This window comes from Brienomyrus brachyistius, chromosome 2 (assembly GCF_023856365.1).
Source record: "Brienomyrus brachyistius isolate T26 chromosome 2, BBRACH_0.4, whole genome shotgun sequence".
Classification (NCBI taxonomy): Eukaryota; Metazoa; Chordata; class Actinopteri; order Osteoglossiformes; family Mormyridae; genus Brienomyrus; species Brienomyrus brachyistius.
The window spans coordinates 9832602-9860267 of NC_064534.1; the positions used below are offsets into that span (position 1 = coordinate 9832602).

Below are 27666 nucleotides of genomic sequence, written 5' to 3' on the forward strand. Positions count from 1 at the left end.
CCTCCCCTCCCGTCCCCTCCCCCCCACCGCCAGTCATCATGGCGGAACTGTGATGTCCGAGGCGAGATACTCCGCGTCGGGACCAGCTTTATTTATTTATTTATTCGCCCACCGAAGCCGTACGCCCCGCGATGACCCGCTGGATCCCCACCAAGAGGGAGAAGTATGGCGTGGGTGAGTGGTTTCACGCCGCGTCGCGTTGAGGCGGCGGCGTCGGCACTTCGCCTGTGTGCCCGTCCCGTCCCCCACCAAACCTCGGCGGTAGGTAACTTCAGTCACACCGTGAAACTTTTCTGAGGGGGAGCCGAGAGGTACGGCGCCCGGCCCCGACTCCCGCCTGCCAGTCACGGTGCGCTGTACACGGGTTGAGCTCCGGTCTCAGGCGCCACTTGATAAACGGGGATCACGGCGGTGAGTGAGGGGGAGCGGGGGCGGTGCGTCGGCTCGGCTAGTCTCCGGCGGGACAGCCGGGAAAGGGCGAGCCCGAGAAGGTGCCGGCCGCTCGGAAGCGGACACGGTGACTTTATCAGAGCGAAAAACTTTTTCTCCTAGTCCAAGTTACCTATGTAGCCACGGCATGCTTTTGGTACTTAGCAAATGGACAGAAACACATTTTTTAAGCAAAAGAGTTAATTCAGTGAGGTGGAGACGGGGGCGCAGCGTATGAGGAGAGCGCTCCGCAGCTCCGGCACACCCAGAAGGTAAACGCGGCGCGGCGGGCGACCGGCACCCGTCACCGGGACTGCACGAGCCAACGGCACGCCGCGCGGAAACAGACTCAAGAGCCGCCGTGTAAAATCGGATTCGCAAGTGACAAGTCCCGTCAGAAGCGCCCGGTCCGTGTCACGTTAAACCCCTGCATCATATCCCATTGAATGTCCTGGTAGCAGCCCCACGATAAAAAGCCGTGGACAAACTCCAGTACATCAATGCAGCAACAGATACATCTAATGTGTCGATTTGATAAATTGCTTTTTTTGCAAGGTTTACCATAGAAAAAAATGCGTTTTAGAGGTATTTAAAGTGCTACAATTTTATTCTAAAGAACGTCATCGCAATAAATCCAACCAAGTCTGTTTGAATATAGACTGTTTTGAGGGAGAGGCTGTCCTTGGTCTTGAGCAGTGAATGCCATTCTCGGGGTAAAGCATATCCCTAGGCTATACTCAGCAGGACACACGTGGAAAGATAGACAGGTTCATTTCAAAATGTCTTTCACGCCTCTCAGTGACGGTGAGCTGAGGTTTTGCTCTGCAGGCACGCAGGGCTGGTGACTGAGCAGTGACCTGCGTGGTGACACTGGGCAATCCCCTCCTCCCCAAGTGTGATATGTCCTTTTCCAGGTCACCCCTGACCTGCTGCCACTCAGAATTAGCAGAGCCGTCCTGCTGTTTTTATTAACATCTGTTTTTTTCTAATCATTAGATTTTTTTATTTTTTAGAAGCGTTTGCTTCTTTCTTTTTAACTGCTGTCATGACCGGTGCTGTCTGACGGTTGTTCTTCTTTGCAGAAGTAAACAAGTTTCCTGCTTCCCAGGTCACTGAACTGTGATTACACCTGGCCTCTGCCCCAATCTCCATCCCAAGGCACGTCAGTTTGATTCGTACACGCATGCTGTCACTGTGTGGGACAAAGCATCTCTCAGGAGCTGCCCAGCGTAGGGTCTGTACGATGTTTGGGGTGGAGTGGGGAGAGTGGGGTGGTGCAGACAGAAAGACTTGTTGCTTGCTGAGATCGGTGACGCGACGCGTCGGCTTGTGCCTTGCCAGGCAGTGATGTCAGAAGCTGAGAGGGAACAATGCCTCAAGTGACCCATGTTGGCCTTGTCTGACCAGCGGGGGCGCAGTGCAGTTGCAGTCAGCAGGACCCTGTGGGCGTGGCCTGGTCCTTGTCCGGCCTGTGAAGTGGTCCATTGTATCTCTGTGTGAATGCTGTCCATAATAAAGGCTGTTGTTTTCCCCGATTTTGTGTGCCGATCTCGACCCCGAGGTCTTTATAGGACAGTCAGAAAACTGCTGGTCACTGGAGGAGGATGGGCTTCCATCTTTGAGCTTCTTGCTCTCTCTGGTTAAGCTGACCCAGAATCACTCACCAGCCCCCTGCTTACTCATAAGCTTACGAGCATACTTTTTGGGTTTTTATTTAAAAAAAAAAACGTTTTTTTACATATAACTGTTTTATTTATTTATTAATTATTTTTTTTACCCGAGTGTAACTTGTCATTTTTGTATGAAACGGCAGGCATGATGGGTGATGTGGCTGCATATCAGTATTAGTGATTTTGGGTGGCATGGCGGCTGGATTCTTTGCTCCTCGTGTTTTTTTTTTCGTGTAGGTACCTTATCTTCCTTCTAGAACAAAGACCTGGAATCGGGGCGAGTTGATGTCCACTGGCCCTGTCTGCTTAGGACGTGCCTGCCTTCTCTGTGACGGATGGGAGTTCTCTCCAGTGTGTACACCAGTGCCCCTGGATTATCAGGATCCTGCCATTTCGTGTGAATGATGCTGGTTGCTAGGCCGGGACTCGTAGCTGCACTGGACTCTGATGATTTAGTTCCAGCAAGATGGGGGTGTCTTCGTTTGGCCAGAGCATGGTGTGTGCAGTCACACCGATCGGGCGGGGAGATACTGATCGAATGAGCATGTTGCAGCTCAGAATTTCCCCAGACCCCCCCTCAAGTTCCTGGCCCCCAAAGCCTCTTCCTCCTCAGTGGCCAGTGCTGGGGCTTGATTGTGGTGTTACTGCGTGGTAAACCAGCTGTGCCAGGGACTGATAACAAGTGACAGGACACGGCTATTTCTGCAAACGGTCTGCAAAAGAAAAATAATTTCTTGAAAAAAGGAACAGAGTTTCCAGTTCCAGGAACAGTTAAGCTGAAGCACAGCTCGGGGGTGAAGCTGCATGACTGTACCTGCAGGAGTCATACACGCACTCCAGGCCCTGGGATGCAGGCGCTCTGCACGCTCAGCGCTAGCTGCCTCGGCACGCGGGCGTGTTTGCCCCCCGACAGGCAGGACTATGGCAGGGCAAGTCTAGACAGGGGCTGTGCCTGTGTGTGCTGGGGGCGGGGAATGGAGAGGGAATACCGTGAAGGAAGGTGGCGTGGGAGGGGTTGGTTGGAATTGATGCATAGTTTTGCTGCTCTTTGACTCCCACTCATAACCTTCAGGGGGAGACAGGGAGTCAGGCCGGATTTCTTGTCTCGGAAAGCTGCACGTGATATGGTGGGATTCCCTGGGAAACGCAGAGGAGCTGCTGACTGTGGTACCAGTTAAACACCCACCCACCTCCCCAGTGTCCAATTGAAGGGAGATGTCCCCCTGAAATTAGCAGAGTAGGGCCAGTGATGTGGGCTTACAGCCAACACCCAGCAGATCTTGTGGTTTGTGACATGTCTCAGCACAGCCGGTTGGTCTGTGTAAATGGGTCACATGGTTGCAAACGTTGCTGTCAGATATTGGCTGTTGTACTCCTAACCTCAGTTTTTCCGCATAACATGTTTTGGTACAGTATTCTCCAGTGTAGGCTGAGTGTCCACCTGCGTAAATTAGGTATTATAAAGAATTTTTAGGAAACTTTGAAAATACCTTTTTATTTAAAATGTCTTTCAGATGTTTTCTCTCTTTGAAATGCAGGTAAATATTTTTTCCCAAATGACAGGCGTGGCTGCAGTTCATTTTTCACATTCCCAGTTAATTATTTTTTGTTGTGCTTGCGTGCATTTTTGTCCAGTTAGAATTCACCTCTTGCTTTAAGTTACACAAAGCAGGAAGAACTCCTTCCCCCCACCCCATCTCACCCCCGTGCTCATGGTCTGTGTCGCATGATCCTGCTTGTGGTGTAAGTGGCGTTCACACGCTATGGCTCGTCAATATCTCTCACTTCTTTGTTTCCGAGGTGAGCCATAAATGCTATAAGCTGCTCAGGCTGAGACCTGGCAGGGGACACTTCATTAGGTAGCTTGTGGGGGGGTAAGTGAGAGTCCCCCCCATCACACTCATACACACACAGACGCAACCAATCAGAAATATCTTTTAACTTCCTTTTTGATCTTGCTCTTCCTGTCCACTCCCTTTTTGTCTTCCTGTTTTCATTCAGTAATGCTGCCTCCATCATGCCCAAACATTATTGCGAGGCACCCCCATCATTGACTGTGGTTTCCCCTCCCCAGCAATCTACAACTATGACACCCAGAAACCACACGAACTCACTCTGCAGGTGGGGGACACGGTGCATATCCTGGAGACGTTTGAAGGTGAGAGCTGGGACCCGCCTACATGCCCCACCCCCCAAGCCCCACTGTGCTCCTCTCCTGGGAAACACTTGTGCTGGCCTGACCTGCAAGACCACACAAGGTTGCTTAAGATCGCCGCAGTTACATCTGCGGGAACTGGGGGGTGGTGATTTCAGCATCTGCACTTTGACGGGGAAGTTGAGTGCTGTTTCACACTGTTGACAACATGAAGCTCACTCTGGTGCCTCTCTCTTTTTGCCTCACCCCCTTGGCGCTCGCCCAGACTGGTATAGAGGATACACCCTACGGAACAAATCTCAGAAGGTACATACGTGACCTTTATGTTCATGCAGGTGCGTACTAGACATGCAAACAGTAGCCTGCAAACTGACCATGATTTTTATATTCTTTCTCATAGGGCATCTTTCCAGCTACCTACATCCACCTGAAGGAAGCCAGAGTTGAAGGCATCGGGTAGAGTGGGGGGTGCTGGGTCTCTCTAATTCCTCCGGGGGTTCCAGGGCGATGCTGGTTATTCAGCCTCACTGCTCACTTTAAAACGCTCAGCCAGTGGTGGAAGGAAGCGGATGACTTTTGCTTTTTTAAGCCAGGAGGTGGCAAAGTGGTTATGGAGCTGGACTTGTTGGATCAGTGCTCAGGACTCGTGTCCCAAAGACTGATGTGAGCCTACCATCCAGTTATATGAACAAGTCACATCGAAAAATAATGCATTGACGGATTAGTCTTTGTCATCTAAAGGCATGATTATATGCATTTTCTCGATAATTATTATGGGTTACTTTAATCTTTCAGTCATGTTCAAGAAAGTTTCAGTGTTATTATGAACCTGGGAAACTTGAGGAGACCTGAACAATGTAGGGCTGGATTTACATTTGCTAATGTAAAATTATAATAATTGATGGCCTAATTAATTATTAAATGAATAATGAAGGGAAACGAGCAAATAATTTCACTGTAATGTTAATGTAATGGGCAGATATATATTAATCACCAGTATTGTTCTCAACTTTTATGTTACAGAGAAATGAAAGCTTGTCCTCCGCTAACCTCTTTTTAAAGCGCCTTAAACTGCTCGACTCAACAGCGCGATCAAAGGAGAATATGTAGGCGAGAGCCAAGTGGAAATGGAGTAGTACGAGTGGGTGTAGATGTACCTGCTGCAGATACACGAGTGGGGATTAGGGTAGAGTGGAGGGACCTCGGGAAGCCATCAGGCCTTTTGAAGGTCACCGTCCTGTAGAGCTGTGGATTATTGCTTCTGAAATACCTACCTCTTTTTTTTTTTTTGGCTCGGCTTCACTCAAGGCGGGGGCACCACTGGTGTGGGTTGGTGTGGTATGGAAATCCGCTAATTGGGTTTCATGTACTCCTAATCCTGCCCCTGACTCCACCCCTGACCCACTGACTCTGCCTCTGACCCACTGATCCCCAGGCTGACCCTACCCCTGACTCTGCCCACTTCTGTGCCTTGCAGCCAGCAGGAAACCGTTATTCCAGCAGATCTGCCTCTAGTACAAGAGCTGGGGGCCACCCTTAGGGAATGGGCACAGATTTGGCACAAGCTCTACGTGGTGAGTACGCCCCCCGCCGTTACGGGAGTGTCCCCACGGTAAAGTGGTAACTGACCCTCTCTTAGAGACTTATTTGTAGAGTGAGTTGTGTGTTGGATATTAGTGAGCTGCTAATTCAGATACTCCAGGTCCATCAGGGCTTGGGTCTGATCAGCCCTGCCAAAGCAAGGAGGCTTAATGGTAGACGTCGATGTCTTCTCTTCCATTTGTTTTTCTTGGCAGACGAACCAGACCGCCCTGTTCCGCAATGTGCAGCAGATGGCCTACAGCCTCATCGAGTACCGCTCACAAATTGTGTCCGGAACGCTGCCCAAGGACGACCTGATCGAGCTCAAGAAGAAGGTCACGGCCAAAATCGATTATGGAAACCGGTGAGATGCTAGTTTTTACTTTGTATGCATAAATGTTGTTACCATGTGCTAGAAGATGTAGTGACGATTGACCTTAATGGCTTCCTTTTTATTTTATGTGAGATTTTCTGCTAATTTGTGGTGTGATCACTTAAGATTTTAAACCTTGGCCTGTTCCAGTTCATAGTTATACCTGTTTTCTTGTAATTGGACATAGGTCACCTCTAGGTTTGGGCAATATCTAATTTTTCATTCTGGCATACATACCATAGCGTATTTTCAAAAGCAGTACTATTTCTCTATTTTGAAACCTTGGCAATAATATTCTATGAAGGGGGGTGAATTTTGCAATTTGCCAAGATTTCGAAATACCATTGTATTTTGGGTATACCGTATCACCGTAATATTGGCCAAGGTCATGTGGTCTACACTTGTTGTCGCGAACTGTGCTCTTTAAATAAATATTACTTGCTGTCTCCTTTATGTTTGGTTAGTTGAACGTACTGATATTGCGTCCCCCCACACACTCAAATGCACACGCCACCCCCACCTCTCCCCCTTTTTGCTGGGCAGGATACTAGGTCTGGACCTGGTGGTCCGGGATGAGGTGGGGAACACGCTGGACCCGGACTGTACCAGCACGATCAGCTTGTTCCGGGCACACGAGACAGCATCCCGCAGCATCGATGAGAGGATTCAGGAGGAAAAGGTCAGTATTGGGGGAGTTTGTCTCTTTGGGCTTTTGGCCAAAGGGAGCTGTCTGTTCCATAGGCTCGAGGACTGTGACGATTTCCTTCATGTTTGGCTGTGTGAGGGGTCTGGAGTTTGGGTTAGAGTTTGGGTGTTTCTTCAGGTGGAGCACAGTGCTCTGGTGAAGTCTGCAGAGACCAGAGCTGGTTATCGATTATAATAAAACTGAAACCCTCAAGTAATCTCTTAAAGTGCACAGTGTGTCCGTCATGCTGTGCTAAGTCATTTCTCTGCCTACAGACTCGGCTGCAGAACCTGGACACCCGTAGACAATCCCTTTTCAGCACGGTCCACACCTACAGCCTTTTCATGAACCTGAAGAACTTTGTGTGCAACATTGGGGAGGATGCCGAGCTGCTGATGTCACTCTATGACCCCGACCAGTCGGAATTCATCAGGTCTGCTGTTGGGGGGGCGTGGTTTCGTAAAGCTCAGCTGCTTTGGACAGCATGTGTGAGGTGCAAGTTGTTGAATGCTCTGTTTCTGACTGAGACTAAGACCCTGTCTGCTCACTACAGTGAGAACTTGATGGTGCGCTGGGACAGCACAGGCATGCCCAAGGAGATCGAGAAGCTGAACAACCTCCCTGCCCTATTCACAGTGCGTCAGCCATCCTCTGGCCCTCGCCAGCCTCTTTTCTTCTCTTCTAAAGGCCTCTGTTTCCCAGCATCAATTGGCTCTCCATCCCCCGAGCCCCTTTTATCCTCCGAGTCCTCCTCCGCATGGTGCCAGCTCATACCTCTGTAGCTCGCTGCATTTTATTAATGTGCACCTTATCATACAGCTAGATATTCAGAAGAACAAGTTAGGCATGTGGCTGAGCCAATTGGAGGCTGAACCTGACCTTCTGCCCACTTCAGACTCTGTTTCCATCCCCAGGACCTGAGCAGCAGTGACCTCATCCGCCAACGACTCTTCCTGGTCTGTCAGATCGTGCGAGTGGGCTGGTTGGAGGCAAAGGATGGCAAGAAACAAACAGCCGGCCTACGCAGACCCTTTGGTGTGGCTGGTGAGTGCCTCCCCCTTCAGGCAGGGCAGGGTAGTACAGCTGGTTGTTTCGCAAGCATGTAGTCTGACATGCACCGTGTGTTTTCTTATGCACTACAACACGTCATCTGCTTTCCTGTATGCCAAGTTTGGTGTCTGGTTGGTGGTCTGTCTTGCATATAGTTTAGAAAATGTATTATTTGACTTGTGCTTGTTCAGCGTGTGGTTCATTCAGTCTACCCATGTGTTTTGCTCAATGGGCAGTTTGGTGTAATTTTGTTAAACATTGGCTTCAGCGTTTAGTCCATCGTCCAGCATGTATTTACGTGTGTGATGCAGCCTGATTTGCATGCAGCATGTGCTTCGGTACATGCTGAAGCCCGTCCACTTTCGTCGTCTTTGCTTTCACTAAAGAAACGGTGTCAATGTTTTTGCAAGAAGACGACGTGGAGTTTTAGCTTTAGCTTCAGTCACATGCTTCTGTTTTTACGGGTGATGAAGAGGCGGAAGTCACAGTTGTTCTCTCCTCTGACCCTTGGAGGCCCTGTTCCCCCCCATCCCCCCGCCCCCTAGGGAGAAATGCGATAAATGGCCCCCTGTATCCTGAGGGGTGGATCGAATTTCCATGTGTAGCAGGCAGCTGACATTACTGCCACCACATGGAGGGGGAGAGTAAGTGGACAGAATCACAATACGATGGAGAGAGCGAGAGCATGATGCTCCCCCCTCACCCAATGTCTTTCACAGTCTGCCTAAGGGATGTAACTGATCCCAGATCATGTTTGATGAGAGGAGTCACTCACTATTTTATTTGGCGCCTTTTGTCATGGGTCATGTGACCGCATTGTTGCAGAGCCTCAAAGGTCAGCGGTTCAGTTCCGCTCAGCAGCCGTAAAACCATTTAGCTGGGTGAAAAATTACCAAAACGTGAATGTGCAGTGATTTGTATTGAGTTTCACAGGTTCAGTGTGAAAAGATGCCCCCAATTCTGCTCTGTAAGAAATTAAAGGTATTTTCATGCAGGAACGAGGAAGTACAATACAATATAACACAATACAATACAACACAATACAATACAAAACACGCAAACAAGCCAGTACATGATTAATGCAACAAGCAAAAATCCCAATACAGTAAATGTTCTCATATTTGGCAATGCTGGGACCAAGCAGTGCTGAAAAGTTGAATTGTCTAGAGAGTTGTATGCTATTCTTGAAACCCAATGAAGTGTAGCATCATTAATGAAATAGAATATTCAGTAGAACACAAGATTGTGAGGTAAACAATTGAGGAACAAGTGGAGAGACGACTGAAGTATGTTGCTCTGTGAGCATGCACAGAAACTGCCATATGTATTGTGCAGTGCTTATATTTTTATATCTTTAGTTCGTTTTATGTACATATTTAATTTTTATTATGAGTATTTAATATTTATGCAAATTTTTTGTTATTCATTTACTTGAATACCAGCTACGAGAGATTTCACTATTTAAAAAAAAAAAAAAAAAGAATCAACTGACCGATGGGAAAGCTTGTAATGACAAGTCATAGGTGAGGTTATCATGGGTGATGATTACCCATAAGGCCTTGCTTCTGCAGTGATGGATGTCACGGACATCGCTCACGGCAAGCTGGACGACGAGGAGAAGCAGCACTTCATCCCTTTCCAGCAGTGAGTGCCCTCACCGCCGGCTCGTTGTGCGGATGTCCTCATCCAGCATGAATCACCTCCACTTCTGCTTCGCCCTGAAGAGTCTGCTGAATTTGAACAGATTTGATTTTTTACCATTTTTATAAAATACCAGTGAATGTTCCGTGGTTTACTCAGAGTAAACTTAAAATTAGTTGTGGGAGTTGACTATAGGAATTTAACTCATTGACAGTAAGGCTGCAGCTGACATCTGTTTGTTTCTTAAATTTTTTCAGGAGTGTATAGAGGGGTGGGGCCACAGGGGCACTGGCATCACTCGAGAGCTGATTGCCCCCCTCCTCTGTCACTCACTGATTCGAAACAAATCATTGGCTAATGATAAGGATGACCCCTCGGTATAAATTATGACCTCGCCTTGAGTAAAAGCCCTAAAATTGCCCTTGTATTTTTTTTATCCTAATTGATCACATTATTGGGTCAGGTTTTGGTGGTGGGTGTAGCCCTACATCTCTCCCTTCCTGCCTCAGGATTGCCATGGAGACCTACATCCGACAGAGGCAGCTCATCATGTCGCCTCTGATGCCATCCCGGGTCATCGGGGAGAATGAGCCCCTCACTGCTGTCTTCAACAAAGTCATCTCCACCCGCGAAGTCAACCACAAGGGCCAAGGTGCTGCCCCTCCCTCACTGACTACATCTTGTCAGCATAGCCATGCTTTGTATCATCTCCCTTTTATCTCTCCGCTGGGGGGAGGGGGGGGGGGACTGTGCTGTTGAAATTGCTGATGCAGTCGTTTTTTGTACTTTATGTCTGCATGACGTCTGTGCTTTGCTCTGAGTGTCTGCATGCCAGCCTTAGTGTGTCCGTCTGCCTTCTGCATTATCAGGCCTGTTCGTGACCCTGAAGCTGCTCCCCGGCGACCTCAGCCAGGTTCAGAAAGACTACCCCCACTTTGTGGATCGCAGCACCATCATCGTCCGCAAAATGGGCTTCCCTGAAATAATTCTGCCAGGTTTGTATGGCATGTATTATCCAACACACACTATTCTGCTTGGACTCTGATGGTGGTTGTTTGGGGAAAACACTTACTTTGTTTCTGATTTTTACATATTGACCTCTTACCCTCCCCAGGAAACGTACGGAATGATATTTACGTGACACTGCTGCAGGGGGAATTTGACCGGGGCAAGAAGAAGGCTCCAAAAAATGTGGAAGTAACGCTGAGTGTCCTGGATGAGAACGGCACGCCCATGGAGGTAGGCCAACTCAGTGCCTCAATGCCTGGTCTCTCCGCCCCCTCCCTCTTGGGCACTCTGCTCCTTCCAGATGCCCCTGTCCCACACCCCACACAAGCAGAGGAACCCCAATCCCCCCTCCCCCCACCCACCTCAATACCATACCCTGAACACATCTTTTGAGGGTGTTTAGAGTCTGTCACTATTAGCTTGAATGTTTTTTTTTTTTTTCCCGCTGATGTTCGAGCGATGTTCGTTTTTCTCCTCCACAGAAAGCCCTGTTCCCTGGAGCAGGCTGCGATGGGATCACAGAGTACAAGTCTGTCATTTACTATCAAGTTAAACAGCCGTGCTGGAATGAGACGGTCAAGGTAAGCAGATGGGTGCATAAGGACCAACAGTGGTTTCCCAAAGAGGCGGATGCAGGAATGCACGCGAAACGGGATCCTCCGCCTTCTCAGAGCCAGTGCTCTCCCGCCGCAGGTTGCCATTCCCATTGAGGATGTGTGCCACTGTCACCTCCGGCTGATGTTCCGCCACCGCTCATCCCAGGACTGTGAGTTGACCTTGGCTTGAAGATGCAGGTTCTGGTGGTGGTCATCCTGAGCTGGCCGGGGATGTATACGGGGGTGGGGCCACAGGGGCACTGACCCCAGCTGAAAACCGATTGGTCCCCAGAGTGACCCTTCCCCTGTCACTCACAGACTCAAAGCATGTCATTGGTTGGCCTCACTATGTCTCCTCTTGAAAAATCCCGGAATTACCTGTGAAGCCGGCAGTGTTTGGTTTCGGTGCTGATCTCTCCTTATGACTGCCGCTTTTCTTCCAGCCCGGGACAAATCGGAGAAGCCCTTCGGTATGGCCTTTGTGCGGCTGATGAAGGCAGATGGGACCACACTGAGGGATGGCAGGCACGATCTCATTGTTTACAAGGTACGGCTGCCTTTGCCACCTTACCGAATTATATGTGTCTCTTCTGCTTCTTCTGAGAACTGGAGATGTTTTGAAATTTATCTAAACTAGTTTCAAGTTTCAGGTTTTATTGTCGCATATGTTCCGAGGAACACTGAAATTCTTATGCAGGCTAGGGCATTGGGGAATAAGACAATGCAATACAAGACAAGACAGTGCGAGATGGATAGCAGTGTAGTACAAGGGAAGACAGTGTGGAACAAACAGCAGTGCAATTCAAGACAATGCAGGACAAAACAGTGTAATATAAGAATGAGTAAACAGTCATTACCATAGTATAGACCTATAACCGTCTGCAGGGATGATGTCACCAGCTAGAGTTTGAGCAATAATTTTGAGCAATAGTTTCTCTTGGGCCTTTTTGCTTAACACACATCTCAGTATCTGAAAATGTGGAGGCCGATTTTGTTTTGTTGAGTCAGGCCAGTTGTACTACTCTCTGAAGGTGGATGCAAAGAAATCAGAGGATGCCAGGACTTACCTAACCTTGCCTGGCACGTGTGCGGAGGCGGAGGAGAGGGACAGGCAGTCTGGCAAGGCTCCCCATGGGGGCTCTGTACCTGCGACCAAGGACAGCTTCCAGATCGCCACGCTGACTTGTTCCACTAAGCTCACTCAGAATGGTAAGGATTGGTCTCACACCATTGTCTTGGTCATGCGGTTTGGGGGTCCTGAAATCATCTGGGGGGCCTCAAGGAGCGCCAGCACTAAGGACAAGGCCCAGCACCATAGAGCAAGCTGTTACGTCCACCCACCCAATCAGGGGTGGGCGGTCCTATCTGCAAAGGGCCAGTGTGTATACAGGATTTTGGGATAACCTTTAGGTCAGCTGTTCAAACCCAGGTGTGAGGACTCTTTAGCCAATCAGTCCTCCAATTAATATTCCAAATAGGGAGTTGCAGCAAGACCCTGCACACACAATGGCCCTTTCTGAATAAGATTTCCCACCCCTACATCGCATTATTTGTTAAATAATTTTATTCTTCAGGATTGCATCCTAAACTAGTCCCTTAGCTTATGTTTTTATTCTTTACAAATTTGCAGTAGCAGAGGATTTCTCCTTGAACTTTGGTAGTAAGTGCAGTGTAGCATGTTCGCACTAACTGCCGTCTTCGTAAACTTCCTGGCTTTGTGATGTATCTCAGTGGATTTGCTGGGGCTGCTGAACTGGAGGTCCAATCCCCAGGACCTGGAGCAGATCCTGCAGCGCCTGATGGAGGTAGAGGGTGGGGAGATCGTCAAGGTGAGGACTGCGAGTCTGACCGGCTTGGCACAGGGCAATGGATATGTTTCACTGATACACAAAATGAGTTTCATTGATTACAAAAGAATATCATTAAGCAATGTGTGCTTAAAGGGCTTATTGATTGGAACTGCATTTCTCTTTTACAATGCTATGTATGATGGATTTAAAGTCATTCATGAAAACAAGCAGATCTTAAGACAGAGGCATTGATCTCTAAATGCCCTTGTGGGAGGGGGGACTGAGTGTAGCAAATGATTAGTAGGTTGGTTAAAAAAAGGACTGAGGATAAGCATGGTTTGCTGAATAACATTGAGAGGCCATAATATTGCTTTTTTTCTGTGAGTGGGTGTGGAGTACCATTTAGCACTCTATGCAGAGTGATGAACATGTGATTTGGCATTCATAAAAATCATAATGAATAATGAAATTCAAATTCAGCTTTGAGAAAAGGGCCTTCATGAATATGCATCACATCCCAGTACCATTCTTAGAGAGCTGTCGTGGGTGTGTGTGTTATCCTCTGTCGGAAGGATAAGAATGACTGTCCTGCTTCTCTTGCCCGAGGGCAGTTTTTGCAGGACACGCTGGACGCCCTCTTCAGCATCGTGATGGAGAACTCGGAGCAGGACACCTATGACATGCTGGTGTTCAATGCCCTGGTGAGCGAAGCAGCAGGCCCACATCATGAAGTGGCTGGTCAGACTCACTTCAGCTGGATGTTACCTTTTAGTGCTCCCTTTTATTACATTCTAATAAGTGTTAAAATTTTCAGAAAGTTTTAAAAAATCCTTCTCTGCTGAGTAACGAGTTTCAACTCTTTGTGTCAGAAATATGCAAATTTTTCACATCTTGGAATAGACCCCCGGCCCACCTAGCGTCAAAGGTCTGTTGGGTTTGATCTGCCCGGCCTGTGAATTGATTCTTGACCTTGACCTGCCTGGATCTGAGCTGCTTCCCCTGATTGGATGTCCAACTTCCTGCTCTGTGTGTGTCCACCTTCAAGCTATCTCCTTGCTCCCTTCTGGCAGGTGTTCATCATCTCGCTGATTGGGGACATCAAGTTTCAGCACTTCAACCCGGTCCTGGAGACCTACATTACTAAGCACTTCAGCGCCACGCTAGCGTACACGTGGGTGTCTCCTTTGCTTTAGCGATTTGATGAAACGTCCTCTTTAGCAACCCTGTTCCTCCTAGTCATGTGATGATTACAATGCTTCAGTGCATCGTTTCCCAATCTGGTCATCAGGGACCCACAGTCGGTCCATGTTTTTGCTCTCTCTGAGCTTCCTGCCATACAATCCACATTTTTGCTCCCTCCTAGCTCCTGGTTGGGAGGGAGCAAAGACGTGGACACTCTGTGGGTCCCCGAGGATCGGATTGGGAAACGTTCTAGCCAGATGTCTAAGTCCTAGTCTTTGCAGTCTGTCTGAACCTGCTTCTCCATTTCCTCTGTCATGAGCCTCATGTCTTTAACGCAAAGTTTATTTGCAGTAATATAATGCTACATTAGAGCAGCTGATATGAGAGAAATGCATACTAATGGAAGGTAATGCAGCTATACTATCTATGGGAGCTTCAGGGAGTGATGTAAGCCGCACAGACCATCCTCCTCCACCTGACAGGAAGCTGACCAAGGTACTGAATTTCTTTGTGGGACATGCCGAGGACGCCGGCCTCAGCGAAAAGCTGTACTCCGCACTCAAGGCCCTCAAGTACCTGTTTCGGTTTGTGGTGCAGTCGAGGGTGCTCTACCTCAGGTGAGTCTCCGCGCACGTTCAAGGGAGCTCAGGGTGAGCCTTCACCACCCGTTCCACGGCCACTCCCCTTCATGCATTTGATCCTTTCAGATTTTACGGAAACAGCGAGGACGGGGATGATTTTTTCGACTCTATCCGGACTCTCTTCCTGTCCTTCAATGCGCTTATGGATAGGCCGCTGGACGAAGGCGTGAAGATCAAGGTTAGTTTGATTGTGCTGGTCAACGCTGCACTGATCCTGGTTTTCTGCCTGTTTTCTGAGAAGAATGCTCGGACTTATTAGACTCTGTGCCTCTTGCTTTGTCACAGGGAGCAATACTGAAATATCTCCCCACCATCATCAATGACATCCAGAGTGTCTTTGACCCCGTGGAGTTCAGGTGAGAGGACCTGTGGATCATGATGGGTGCCATCCCGGCTGGTGAGGTTGGCTGATGATCTCGACCCATGTTTCTGGCTGGCTGCGCGAGAGAGGTGTCCAGCTGCCAGGTTTCGGCTCGGAGGCGAGCAGGAGCATCTCAAAGGTTGTCTCATTTGCAGTGTCCTCCTGACCAAGTTCATCGAGAGCATCCCCGACACCCAACTGGTGCGGCAGAAGCTGGGCTGCATGTGCAAGATGGTGGAGAGTGACCTCTTTAAGCAACCGGGTGAGGACAGTGGAGGTCTGGGAAGATCACAGAGGAGCAGCTCCGATGTGCTGAAGGAACTAAACCAGAGATTATCTAGCTTTCCAAGCACAAAACCTGAATCCTTTATGTTTGCCGACCCTCTTAGCTGGGGGGGGGGTGTTTGGGCTTGCGTCTGTGGTGTGGCCCATTACTAACTGAACCCCGAATCGCTCCTGGGCCTTGGACCAGAGATTGAGTGCCTTAGTTCCAGTTCTATTACCTGTCAATTCTTATTATTGTGTACTCAAGCATTTAGCTGAAAATGGCATGAAATATACAGGTTCTGTTTACCCCCCCCCCCCCCCCCCCCCCAGAATGCCGTGACGTGCTGCTGCCAATGCTAACGGACCAACTGAGTGGCCAGCTGGATGATCACTCCCACAAGCCGGACTACGAGGCCTGCGCCCAGCTGCTAAGCACCATGCTGGACTGCCTGGACCGTAAGGGGGTGGTAAGTGACCTGGACATCTCTGCTCTCATTGGCTCGGGTACTTTGTCATTTATCTTCCTACCCTAGACCTTTCTGGTATTTCACTAAAGCAATTAAGGCCCATCCATCTGTACTCCACTGAGATCACCAATGGTGTATTTTACAAGTAAAAATCTTGACCCAGTTCCACTTACTGTGCGAAATCTCCTTCTTTGCGTTCTTTATGTACATCGCTGGTCTGATATGTCTTTCTATCATACGCTGAAATACAAGGAGGAAATTTATTAGTTTGTGACTAATGGTCTTTTTGATTTTGAATGACTAGATAGTTAAATTGTCTATTGAATTGATAGTAACAGGATTAGTTGTTAGGCACTATAATTATCTGTTTCATTATTTCATGTAAAACTTTTTATGCTTTTGTCGAACAGATTTATCCTGTTATAAGAATGTGCAAGCTTATCTGTTAAATGGTGATTAAGCTTAATCTGGTAATGGTGATCAAACAAATTGGTTTTGTTACAAGTGCTGCAAAACTGCCTAATTGTTAATTCCCTGTAGGCTCGCAATAAGATCAAGATTTCCTTTAGAGCAAGAGCGCCTGCTGTCTCATGCTTTTCCATGGTGCTACAGGGTGAGGGGGCGTGGCCTGTTGATCCCTGCTATCTCCGTGTGCCGCTCATAGATCCCGCCTCCTCCTGCATTTCTCCCCCAGGGCTCCACCAGGGCACACGTGCAGATGATCATGGAGCGCCTGCTTCGCCGGGTCAACCGCACCGTCATCAGCATGAGCCGCACCTTTCCGCTTATTGTAAGGCCCGGGGGGAGTGGTACGGACAGTGCCCCCTCTCACTTGTGTTGGCGAACTGCGTGGTTGAGTGTGCTTCTATCTAAGGGTGCTCTCCTTACCTTTCAGGATCACTATCTGGCCTGCATGACAGCGATCCTGAAGCAGATGGATGACGCGCACTACGCCCACTACATCAGCACCTTCAAAACCCGGCAGGACATCATCGTGAGTCCGGGTCCACTTCCCTGCTCTACGTCGGGGTCCTTCCTTTGGAAGTCTTCATGGTCATGAAGGGTGTTCATTGCTGTCACTTTTAGTCATCCAACAAGATCAACGACTTTTGGAGAAGAGAAGAAATCCCATTTTATTGTTACCCTTAACTTGCATATATTCTAATCTTAAATGATGTTTTTTTGTTCTGACTTACACTTACTGCCCAGATAAATAGCTTTAAACATTTGCTTTGATTGCTTAAGACTGTACTGAGTTCTTAACCAGCCACTTTTATAGGCTGCATATACATTGTGTCAAGAATTGAGCTTTCACTACAGTGGTGCGTTTGTTTTGTTGATGTTAATTAAAGGAGCACTCTGTTGAGGTTCTCTCTGTCTCCCAAACACAGGACTTCCTCATGGAGACTTTCATCATGTTCAAAGACCTGATTGGCAATGTCTTCCCTTCCGACTGGATGATCATGAACCTGTTGCAGATCAGGGTTTTCTTGAGGGCCATCAACCAGTATTCAGAGGTCCTCAATCAGTACTTCCTGGACCCAGCTCATTTTGAGCTGCAGGTGAATCAGTCATTAAAAATGAGGGTATTTGGGTTTTGTGTTTGTGAATCTCTTGTCAATTTTTCTATTTACCCCCATTCTGTGCCTCTTCAGCTCTGGAACAACTACTTTCACCTGACTGTGGCTTTTCTGACCCACAAGTCTTTGCAGCTAGAATGTTTTTCTCAAGAGAAACGCAATAAGATTCTGAACAAGTAAGTCTCATTCCCGAGGCTCCCGTAAATCTTTGCTGAAGAGTTTAAGCAGGTATTGAGTTGATAATCTAAAGCCAAGTTTCGGGCTATGGCTTAGTTTTATCATTTGAAAAAGGTTTTAATATGACTGAAACCCATTTTGAAATACAGAAATTCTAAAAATGCTAATATAAAGAAGACACACACTAATCTGGTTATCTTGTCCAGTTTTGAAAGATGTTTTCATTCATGTAAATGGGTATCGGCAATGATCAGAACTGATATGTTGACTGAAGCTAAATCTTAATTAAAACTAGAATTAAAACCACGACTAGTCATTTTACAGAATAGCTTATTAGAAACCTAAACCAAAAAGTGTACAAAAAAAAGAAATCTGTAGCAGTAAGAACTGAATATAATAATGTTGAATCCCTAGATTTGAATGTTGATTGTTCGTTTTGCATGGTATGTTAATTGGTGTCCTTTTTAAATGTAGATATGGTGACATGAGAAAGAACATTGGATTCAAGATGCGTGAGATGTGGTACAACCTTGGTAGGAGAATTCTGTCTTCTTTTTGTTGCAGAGTGCAGAAATTGGACATACAGAATGACAATAGGCTGTCACTGCTTATAAATTCATTTAATTTTCTGATTGCTTATTAGTTTGACATGGTTTTAGCTTAGACTCATTTGCCACTTTTATTCCCATTTATGTATTTAATGTCCCGGCAGTAAACTTTGCTGCCTTTTACATCAGTTTTTAATTTATTCTCTTAGACTGATGTGTTAATTGAATGTGTTTCAGACTCTCATCAAATGGCTCCCACCATGTAGTGAAATTGTTTTTGTTACTGAAAGAATAACTGTTATGTGTAATAAGATAAGCTGTTTACTTTTTGTCAATTAGAATGGATAATAAAGTGCATATTGTCACCGAGTACTTAATAATCATGGACTGATTAACCTAAATTAAGGTAGTCCAATCTCTGTTTGATTTCATTCAATTTCAATTCAAGTTAAATTAAATGAAGTGGACGTATGTTATTTGCACGGACATCTGTAACACTCTCTTAATCTTTGGACCAAGCCACATGTCTCTTGACAAAGAAATCTGATTTGTGATCATTAATCCTCAGCACGCTCATGAGATCCTTTTAATCAGCAGCTTTGTCAGGACATTTCATTAATAACTGAACGAGAATCAAATCTAGCACAGTGAATTGCTGCTGGGGCTACGATTGAAACGGCTGTAAACGGAGTCCGTTCTGATTGCGACCCACATCCCCTGCCCCACTTACTGGTTGATGATGAGCCTGGGTGGCAGACACTGATGCCAGAGCCATAATGCCCCATGCGGGCGGCTGTGACCCTTCCATCCAGGCCCCCACAAGATGAAGTTCATCCCGGCCATGGTGGGTCCGATCCTGGAGGTGACACTGGTGCCGGAGCCGGAGCTGCGGAAAGCCACCATCCCCATCTTTTTTGACATGATGCAGTGTGAATACAACTTCAGCTCCACCCGCTCCTTTCAGATGGTCAGTGTCCGTGGTCCGACCTCTGACCTAACTGGGGTGACCTTTGATCTAACCGTGTATGTGTATGCGTTATTGGCAGTTTGAAAATGAGCTGATCAGTAAGCTGGACCAGGAGGTGGAGGGTGGCCGAGGCGATGAGCAGTACAAGATACTCTTGGAGAAAACGTAGGTTGCCCCTCCTGGAAGCTGCGTACGCCTCCACCCCGACCTCCCCCCGGCCCGTGACACGCTCTCTCCTCCTCAGGTTGCTGGAGCACTGCCGACGGCACCGTTACCTCTACCAGTCCGGCGAGAGCCTAGCCCTGCTGCTGAGCAGCCTGCTGGACAACCTACTGGCGTACCGCACCATCACCCACGACGAGAGCCCCGAGCTTCGCATGAGCTGCACCGTCAATGTGCTGGTAGGGTACCTTCAAGAGCGTGACGTAATCTATCACCATTACAACCACGATGATGTCAGGAAAATCCATGTATGAAGGTTATAAGATCATACACAACAAGCTTATCAGTGATTGATTGTCGGTGTAATTAGCGCTAAGCTATAATTGCTAAATTTCCCAAGAATCGAGAAAGTGTGAACAGCAGTGGTACGTCTCTGATATCCGTATCCACTGAGCAGATCTGGGCCATCACTGTTTGGTCCCTTGCATCACCATACAGTTGAGAGCCTTTTTATTTTCACCAGGGTGGATCGAATAATGCTTGCTCCAGTGCATTCTGGGAAATGTTAAGTGGCATATTGTCGCCCTGTCCCGAGCAAACTCGAGGATGACTTTGCCAGGTGTCTCCAAAGGCCTTTCTGGATGTAGCTTCAGGCTTAATGGCAAAGAACAAAGAGTTTATTGTCAGAACAGTGGAGCCCCATAAACCATAAGAGCCTGGTGGTTGAGATATGCTTGGTGGTTACGGGTGACGGGAGTCAACCTGTTCCTGTGCACTTAAGAAACCCTGCTTGTCTCTGCAGAATTTCTACAAGGAAAAAAAGAGGGAGGACATCTACATCCGGTGAGATGGCCGTTTTTACAGGGATATGAGCCTTGGTGCTGAATGGCTGGATAGATGGATGAACGAATGAAAGCCTCTTGGCCTGGGTGACTGTGGTGGAGTAAGTGTCCCTCTGTAGCTCTCTGTCATGCCTGTCCTGTCCCTCAGGTACCTGTACAAGCTGCGGGATCTGCACCTGCACTGTGAGAACTACACAGAGGCAGCCTACACCCTGCTCCTCCATGCTGAGCTCCTGGAGGTGGGTGACACCCTCATGAGATGCTGCACTTCTGCTTCCCCTGCGGCTTGGAGGAACAGCCTAACCCCCCCTCCCCCCCCCCCCCCCCACAACAGTGGTCCGACAAGCCTTGTGCCACCCACTTGATCCCACGCGACACTCTGCTTGGCTGCACCCAGCAGGAGCTGAAGGAGAGGCTCTTCCAGGAGATCATATGCTACCTAGACAAGGGCAAGGTCAGCCGCCACCTTTGACCTTTCACCCTTCATCCTGGAAAGGGGAAGTAAACAGGCATTATCAGAATGCATATTGGACTCTTCGAGCAGCTATTATCATTGGCAATATTACCAACTATAAGTTAACTATGTTAATAATAAAGCTCATCAAAGCTTATCATTTTTTTAAAAGAGCTTTTATCGGCAGAAAGGTGAGAAGTAGTGTAGTCTCAAAATTCATGGAAGATATTCAGTTATCAGTTCACTAAACTATAAGAGCAGCTCTGAAAAAGACTCGGACCTCAGGATTGCGGTTTGGTGACCGCGGGTCTGCCTGAGTCCAGCATGCAACGGATGCAGTGATGCCCCTTCCTGACCGGGGTTGACGAGGCCGCATGTCTGCCACTTACAGATGTGGGAGAAGGCCATTGAGATGAGCAAGCAGCTGGCCAGGCTACATGAGAACCAGATGTTTGACTTCGTGGAGCTCAGCCAGCTGTTGGTAAGGCGAGGGCTACTCTGACAGACGGTACAGTTTGTGCCATTTAGTTTGTTGTCCACCTCTGACCTGGTTGCTGTGTCCCACATAAAGTGCTTTGAAGTTGCCTGTTTGGGAAAGGTTCTGTATTAGAATACACCACATCTGAGTCATAAGGTTGGTTCTCTCAGTGGGATTGTTCTGGAGGGATTGTTCATCACCTAAAAATAAGTCCTGACCTGTTATTCTGCCCAAGTCTGGCACAAAGCGTACAAACCACACAGTAGCCAGTGACTTCAGTGCCTGTCTGCCTGAGTGACCCACTGCGTGTCTCTGCTCGTTTCCAGAAACAGCAGGCCCAGTTCTACGAGAACATCATGCACGCCATGCGGCCCCAGCCCGAGTACTTCGCAGTGGGTTACTACGGCCTCGGTTTCCCCACCTTCCTCAGGGTGAGGCCCCGCCCAGGAGCACTTGTAGCCCCTCCCACTCCATGACATCATTGGGAATTCGGAGGTAGCTCCCTGCCAGGCCGAGAGCCCACAGAAGCCGCTTTGTGACCCTCTCTTTGTTGTTGCTGGTGTAACAGCAGGCTTGATGACAGAGCATTCCTCATGTCACGCTCAGGGCAGGAGGCGTCTCTTTCTTCCTTGTGGCCTTTAAGGTCGTCATTTGGCACCAAAGACTGTATTGAATACGATGTCAAAGTGCACCTACTGGCTGCTCTGTATTCATAGAGTTTTGTGTGTCATGGGACAGTTCGGTAATCAAACAGAACTGTCTGCTCCCTTGTTTCAGCAGCCTGCTGCTGAATCTCCTTTCAGGGCTTTTGGCTCCTCACTCGCAATAAACGACGGTTTGTTTACCTTCAGAGCGAAGCCTAGGGTTTAATATGTTGCCATCAGAGCCACTATTATTTTTAACGTTCCGGTGACCGCTTCTGTGATTTCAGAACAAAATGTTTATTTACCGTGGTAAGGAGTATGAGTGGCTGGAGGATTTCAGCTTGAAGCTCCTGTCCCAGTTCCCTGTGGCGGTACGCATGACCAGCACGACGCCCCCTGATGACATCATCTGCAACTCGCCAGGGCAACGTATCTTTTCCCGCTTGTTTTTTTCCTGGAGGTGGGAGGTGACTTGTGGGTAGCTTTTGCTACTGGTGGGTGTCAGTGGAGCATGTCTGGGAATACAGAGCAAACAACAAAGACGTGACTGCACTGCTAGAGAAGTCTACACTGTGCCGGAGTGAAACGTGAATTTTAGAGGGAAATATGTTGGCGTACCTCTTGGCTACCTAGATGAATCAGAATGGGATACACAAAATAAATGGGGTGAGCTCAAACTGTGACATTTCAAAATGTTAATATTAAACTAAAATGGGTACTGAACTCTCGGTAGGAGCATCAACACCGCAAAGCGCTTATTTGATCCTTCCTCCAAAACAATTCCCCTCATCTCGTTATCGTCGGGGTTGTTAAAAGGTCAGTAAAAGCTGTGATCTCTCACGACTAAGTGGGGAACAGGACATGCATGTTTGGGGCTTCCTCTGACTGGCATTGACCTTAGCCAAGTCCCACAGACATCCAGTGTTTCACAGTGAAGCCTGTTCTGAAGCTGCCTCATCAGTTTAAAGACAAGGGAGTACCAGAGCAGGTCCTCAAGTAAGCTGCTGTCTGGTCGCTGGACGCATAGCAGAGTCGCTCCTTCTTTGCTTCTGACTGTCTCCTCCTCCCAAAGTTACTACAGGACCAATGAAGTGGACCAGTTCCAGTACTCCAGACCCTTCCGGAAAGGGGCAAAAGACCCAGATAACGAGTTCGCGGTGAGTACGCCTCCCCTCTCCATGTGATCTCGCAGACCGCCAGTTCAACAGTCCCCCACAGTAGGCGGTCCCTCATTATGCACATTAAATAAAGTGACACCTCTCTGAACATTCGCAGACCATGTGGATCGAGAGGACCACCTACTTCGCGTTCTACCGATTCCCTGGAATTCTGAAGTGGTTTGAAGTGAAGTCTATCTCTGGGGTAAATTCTGTCTCTGCGTTGCCTTTGCATTTTCTTTGTTGAAAGAGAGCCGGGCTTTGAGGAGCTTCTGGTTGCAGAACACCAAGATCCAGAGTGTTGGTTATTCAGCCTGCATGCCTTGCATTGTTACTGTTTTATTAATGTATGTGGTATATGAAATACATTCATAATGGGACCTTTTAGTCACAAGTCCAGACTTGTAACCTTTATCCTATCAGGCGAAATAATTTGAAATACCAGTCGGTATGTGCTGCATTTAAAAGGCCTGCTTGCCCCCATGGCTTCAGTCCCCACTAAGCCCTGCCCCCTCCTTGCACGGCAGGAGGAGATTAGCCCTCTGAGGAACGCCATTGAGACGATGGAGATGGCCAACGAAAGGCTGGGCAACCTGGTGCAGCAGCAGGCGTGCGACCGCTCCCTGCCCGTGCACCCGCTCTCCATGATGCTCAACGGCATAGTGGACCCAGCAGTCATGGGCGGCTTCGCCAACTATGAGAAGGTCCGTCTAAGCGGCCGCCTGTTTTTCCTCGATCCCCGAGGCTTATACACTTGATCGTTCGTGGGGTCCAACCTTCAACACATTGCAGTGGTGTGACTCTCAGGGCTTATCGTAACACTAAAATTCAAGGCACCTGCCTAACAGCAACATTTTTATTCCTATTTTATCGTTTTCAGGCATTCTTTACAGACACCTATATCAAGGAACACCCTGAGGACCTGGAAAGCATAGAGCTCCTCAAGCACCTAATCGCCTTGCAGGTGATTCCACATTCCCGCTCACCACCCCGTCCTTTACATCCTCAGCTTTCCTCAGAAAACACTCATCTCTTCATGTTTCTGGTCTGTGAGCCCAGATTCCCCTCCTGGCAGACGGGATTCGGATCCATGGTGAGAAGTCGACGGAGCAGCTCATGCCCTTGCACAAGCGCTTAGTGACCTGCTTCCAGGACCTGCGGGAGAAGGTGGAGAAACTCTATGGAGTCATCACCTTGGTCAGTCCATCACTAAGAGTGTGTGTGTGTGTGTGTGTGTGTGTGTGTGTGTGTGTGTGTGTGTGTGTGTGTGTGTGTGTCTCTCTGGTCTGTCAGTGTCTGCTCTTTCTTCACACCCTGTATTCTCCTCTGGATCTGTACCCAGATCCCAGAGGGACTCGAACTCAATTCTCTTACAGGAATCAGTCAGAATCATTGCTTTCCATATTTGTCAGCTGATATTAGTAAGAGGTTGGCGTTTGAATTTCCCAAAAATAAAAATAAAAAAAAAACTTCTTAATTTAAAAAAAATGTCATCCTTGGTTAAATTCCTTTAGATTTGTACATACAGGTCCATGCCTGTCCTTTATTCCTCAGAATGCACTGAATTAAATTTCCGTCTGGGTTTTTACAGTCATGTGGTTTGATGTATGCTTTGCAGCACTCAGGAGACCTTGATGACTGAGCTTATATCTCCTTTAGATTAGGCCGTCTGCTCTCCAAAGACATGCTGGTAATTGGTTTATTCATCTGAAGCGGAGGTCGTCGGCTGGTTCGCTGAGCTCGTCGTCCAGTTTTTTTTTTGTGTCGCTGATCATTAGCTGGTTAATTGGGGGGGTCGTTGGCTGCTTAACGAGGGTCAGCGACGTGTGACCGTACCATCTGCGTGTGCCGCCGCAGCCCTGCTCGCTGACGGAGAGGAAAAAGAGCCGCGTGGGCTCCGTCGTCATGCCCTACATCATGTCCTCCACCCTGCGTCGCATGTCTACCGTCTCCACCCTGTCCACCGCCTCCTCGGGCCTCTCCAGCGGATCGGCATCCTCCGAGGGAGGGCCCTCCCGTCCCTGCTCCCAGGAGTCAGTGCTCGCCCTGCTCCGTTCTGGAACCTTCCTCATCCCCACCCAAAACACACCCCATCAGTTTTCTCCATCTTGAAGGCTTCCTCTTCACTATATCTATCTATTGTTAGCGATTTGATAATTGAAAACATTAACGCTGGTATGTGGGTACACTGCTGTGTTCACACACTTAGGATATAGATGTCTTATTTGGTACCTGTGTAACTGGTCTTACAGTCCTTCGATTTCAGAACACTGATATCTATCTACCTCTCTTCCCACCCCAAGTTCCCTGTTGTCCCGAGCCAGTGACCGGCGGGCTTCTGTTTTATCCCAGTCCGAGGAGGACAACCGGATCAGCCGCAAGAACCGGAAGGAGTGGAATGTGAGCAAGTCTCAAGTTCTGCCGGAGAGGATGCCGGACCAGGATGAGGTGGGAGTCGGGGGTCTTTGAGCCTGGCCTAGCGTCATTTTTTCAGTGACACTTTGTTCATATCGGCAGCCCATCAGACCAGCATGTGATAATGAAACCTTACCTGTTATATCATTTGTATTATATTTGTATTGCTGTATTGTAGCTTTACTCCCAGTCTGTGACTGTGTTATGGGTCAGCCCTCATTTCCCGCCCTCACTTCCTGCCCTCACGTCCCAACTCTCTGTTCCTCCCACAGACCGAGTCCACGTGCTGCGCCCCTCACACCCCCCCTGCCCCCCCCTCACATCCCACCTTTCCATGCCACCCTCACATCCTGCACTCCAAGTCCCACCTTTTGCATATCTCCCCCATGCCCCCCTCACGTCTTGCCCCCTCAGACCCCCCCCATCTCGCGTCCCGCCCCCTCATGTTCCCGCCCTTACATCTTGCCTTCCCTCGCTCCCGCAGACCCCCCCGGAGAAGCAGCAGAGGCCCAAGAGCCTGCAGCTGGGGGACCGGCGCCTAACCCTGGCACTCTTCCAGGGCGCCTCCTCGCAGCTGAGCCTGTCAAACCCGCTGAGCCCCCTGCCGGCCTCACCGCACACTCCCCGCAGCTCCAGTACGTGGCCCGGCGGCGGCCCGGCGCACGGAGGATGTGCCCCTACTGACATGTGGCATTCCCTTCACAGCGAGTGTTTCATAGGCGGGCCGCTTTGTATTTATATTCAGACATGTTGTGACAGTAACGTCATCAATGTGATCAGTTAAGAGTCTCACGCTGAGTCTCCTTCCGAGGCTGCCTGAGGCTGACTCCCCTGTTCTCCTACAGGTTATACGTCGATCCCGAGTGACAATGACGCAACCCCTGACACCCCTGAGACGCCCCCACCCATGCCACCCAAGAAGCACCTCCATGACAGCGAAGTCCGCTACAGCTCTGTCGAGGTGGGGGTCGTGTTGGTTAACGCTCTCTACCCCCCCCCTCCCCGTCATACTGAAATGTATTTTCCACCTCTGTCCTTTTTTCTTTCCCTCCTTATAGTTCACCCCTCCACTGCCAGTGAAAGGAAATGACATCAAGCCACCTCCTCCGCCCCCAAAAACACGCAAGTCCATGTTTCCTTCGTAGTACCGAGGACTGCGAGGGGAGGGCCAGGCTGGGCCTGACTGCCAGTGCACTTCTGTTCCAAGATTGGACTCCAGATCCGAGTGCCGTAGTGATATCAGCATTCCCGTCCAAGTGGTATGGGAAGGGTGCGTGCTTGGACTTTTAAGCGTGGAGGGGAGCGACAGCTAGCTCTCCTCAGCTTCCGTTGGCATTTTGTCTGAACATGGACCACCGACTACTTGATTCTAATGTTTAATTTGTTTTATTTGCATTCCGGCGTAGTTTTTGTTTTGGCCAATAAGTTGTAGTGTGAGAAATGGTTCAAATGCACACTGTAAATAATGTGGCGAAACTGTGTGTTAGCTCTGTGTGTGTGACTACTGGGTATGGGCACAACCAAAGCTTCTGTATTGCCGGGTGTCACTCCGCTGTGTAGGGCAACCCGTGCTAGGCATTCGTGCCTCAAGAGCAGCTGCCTTAAGAGATCTGCTATATCCTTTAAAAAAAAAAAAAAGAATCAGCCGACCTAAGCGAGAGTTAAATTGTGTTTTTATGCGTGATGAGCTCATCAGGCTGTCTGACGCCATTTAAAGCGACAGCTTAAACTGAAACCCAGTAACCTTTAACATAACTAGTTAAGGTAGTGTGAATTTACTTAACGGATGAGGTTCTTTGTGCAATACATTCGCAGAACTGCTTTGTTGACACTAATTTTGTTTTTGGGTGGTAGGCAAATTCGCTTCGTAAGAGCATATTGACTATCAATAGCAGGAAATATTTTAAGATTCAGAATCTGTGTTTCATAATTTTTTTTTTTTTTTTTTTTTTTTTTTTTTTTTTTTTTTTGAATCAACATATCTTGTGAAGAACAAAATTTATCCGCTACCAGTGTCTGGCTGTATCTTGTGTAAATGGACTGTTTCTGAATCATAGGTGTGTCCCAGCCATGCAGTTTAATACTGAACTCTGGCATCACTGTGCACTTTGTGGTGCCCCAGGTTGCTCGTGAATGAGGCTGGACTTGATTGCAAAGTATTTTGACTGACTTGCCGCTGATACTCTGACGCTCTCTTTCTTTTTCCCCCTCCTTCCACACACTCTGTCACATTGCTCAAGACCCACAGCCACTTTCGAGTTTACTGCAAACAAATCAATTTAACATGGACTAATCCTATTTTAATTGCTGTTTCATTTTAAATAAAGTCTCAAATAATACAGGAAA

General features: G+C 48.3%; 1 protein-coding gene across 3 annotated transcripts; it reads left to right on the plus strand.

Moving 5' to 3' along the window:
* On the plus strand, positions 1-27666 carry dock5 (dedicator of cytokinesis 5). Of its 3 annotated transcripts, XM_048993728.1 has the most exons (51): positions 2-174; positions 4174-4257; positions 4520-4560; positions 4655-4710; positions 5732-5828; positions 6051-6199; positions 6752-6887; positions 7169-7326; positions 7447-7528; positions 7808-7937; positions 9515-9587; positions 10094-10236; positions 10454-10579; positions 10699-10823; positions 11075-11173; positions 11286-11358; positions 11632-11735; positions 12220-12397; positions 12920-13017; positions 13590-13679; positions 14049-14149; positions 14643-14777; positions 14868-14979; positions 15087-15157; positions 15318-15424; positions 15760-15896; positions 16591-16686; positions 16792-16890; positions 17288-17458; positions 17552-17652; positions 18128-18186; positions 19014-19168; positions 19248-19333; positions 19413-19569; positions 20133-20173; positions 20321-20411; positions 20507-20626; positions 21018-21107; positions 21431-21535; positions 22036-22177; positions 22663-22744; positions 22821-22905; positions 23024-23110; positions 23433-23609; positions 23786-23869; positions 23965-24102; positions 24763-24938; positions 25209-25353; positions 25805-25955; positions 26166-26281; positions 26379-27666. In XM_048993728.1, exons 1-51 carry the CDS (start codon positions 132-134, stop codon positions 26463-26465), a joined length of 5589 nt encoding a protein of 1862 aa, XP_048849685.1. In that variant the 5' UTR covers positions 2-131; the 3' UTR covers positions 26466-27666. The 3 variants fall into 3 exon arrangements, 2 of the variants coding, with proteins under 2 accessions (XP_048849697.1, XP_048849685.1); XR_007385030.1 differs by lacking the exons at positions 25209-25353; positions 25805-25955; positions 26166-26281; positions 26379-27666 and having other exon boundaries at positions 1-174; positions 23960-24102; positions 24763-24901; XM_048993740.1 differs by lacking the exons at positions 24763-24938; positions 25209-25353; positions 25805-25955; positions 26166-26281; positions 26379-27666 and having other exon boundaries at positions 1-174; positions 23960-24178.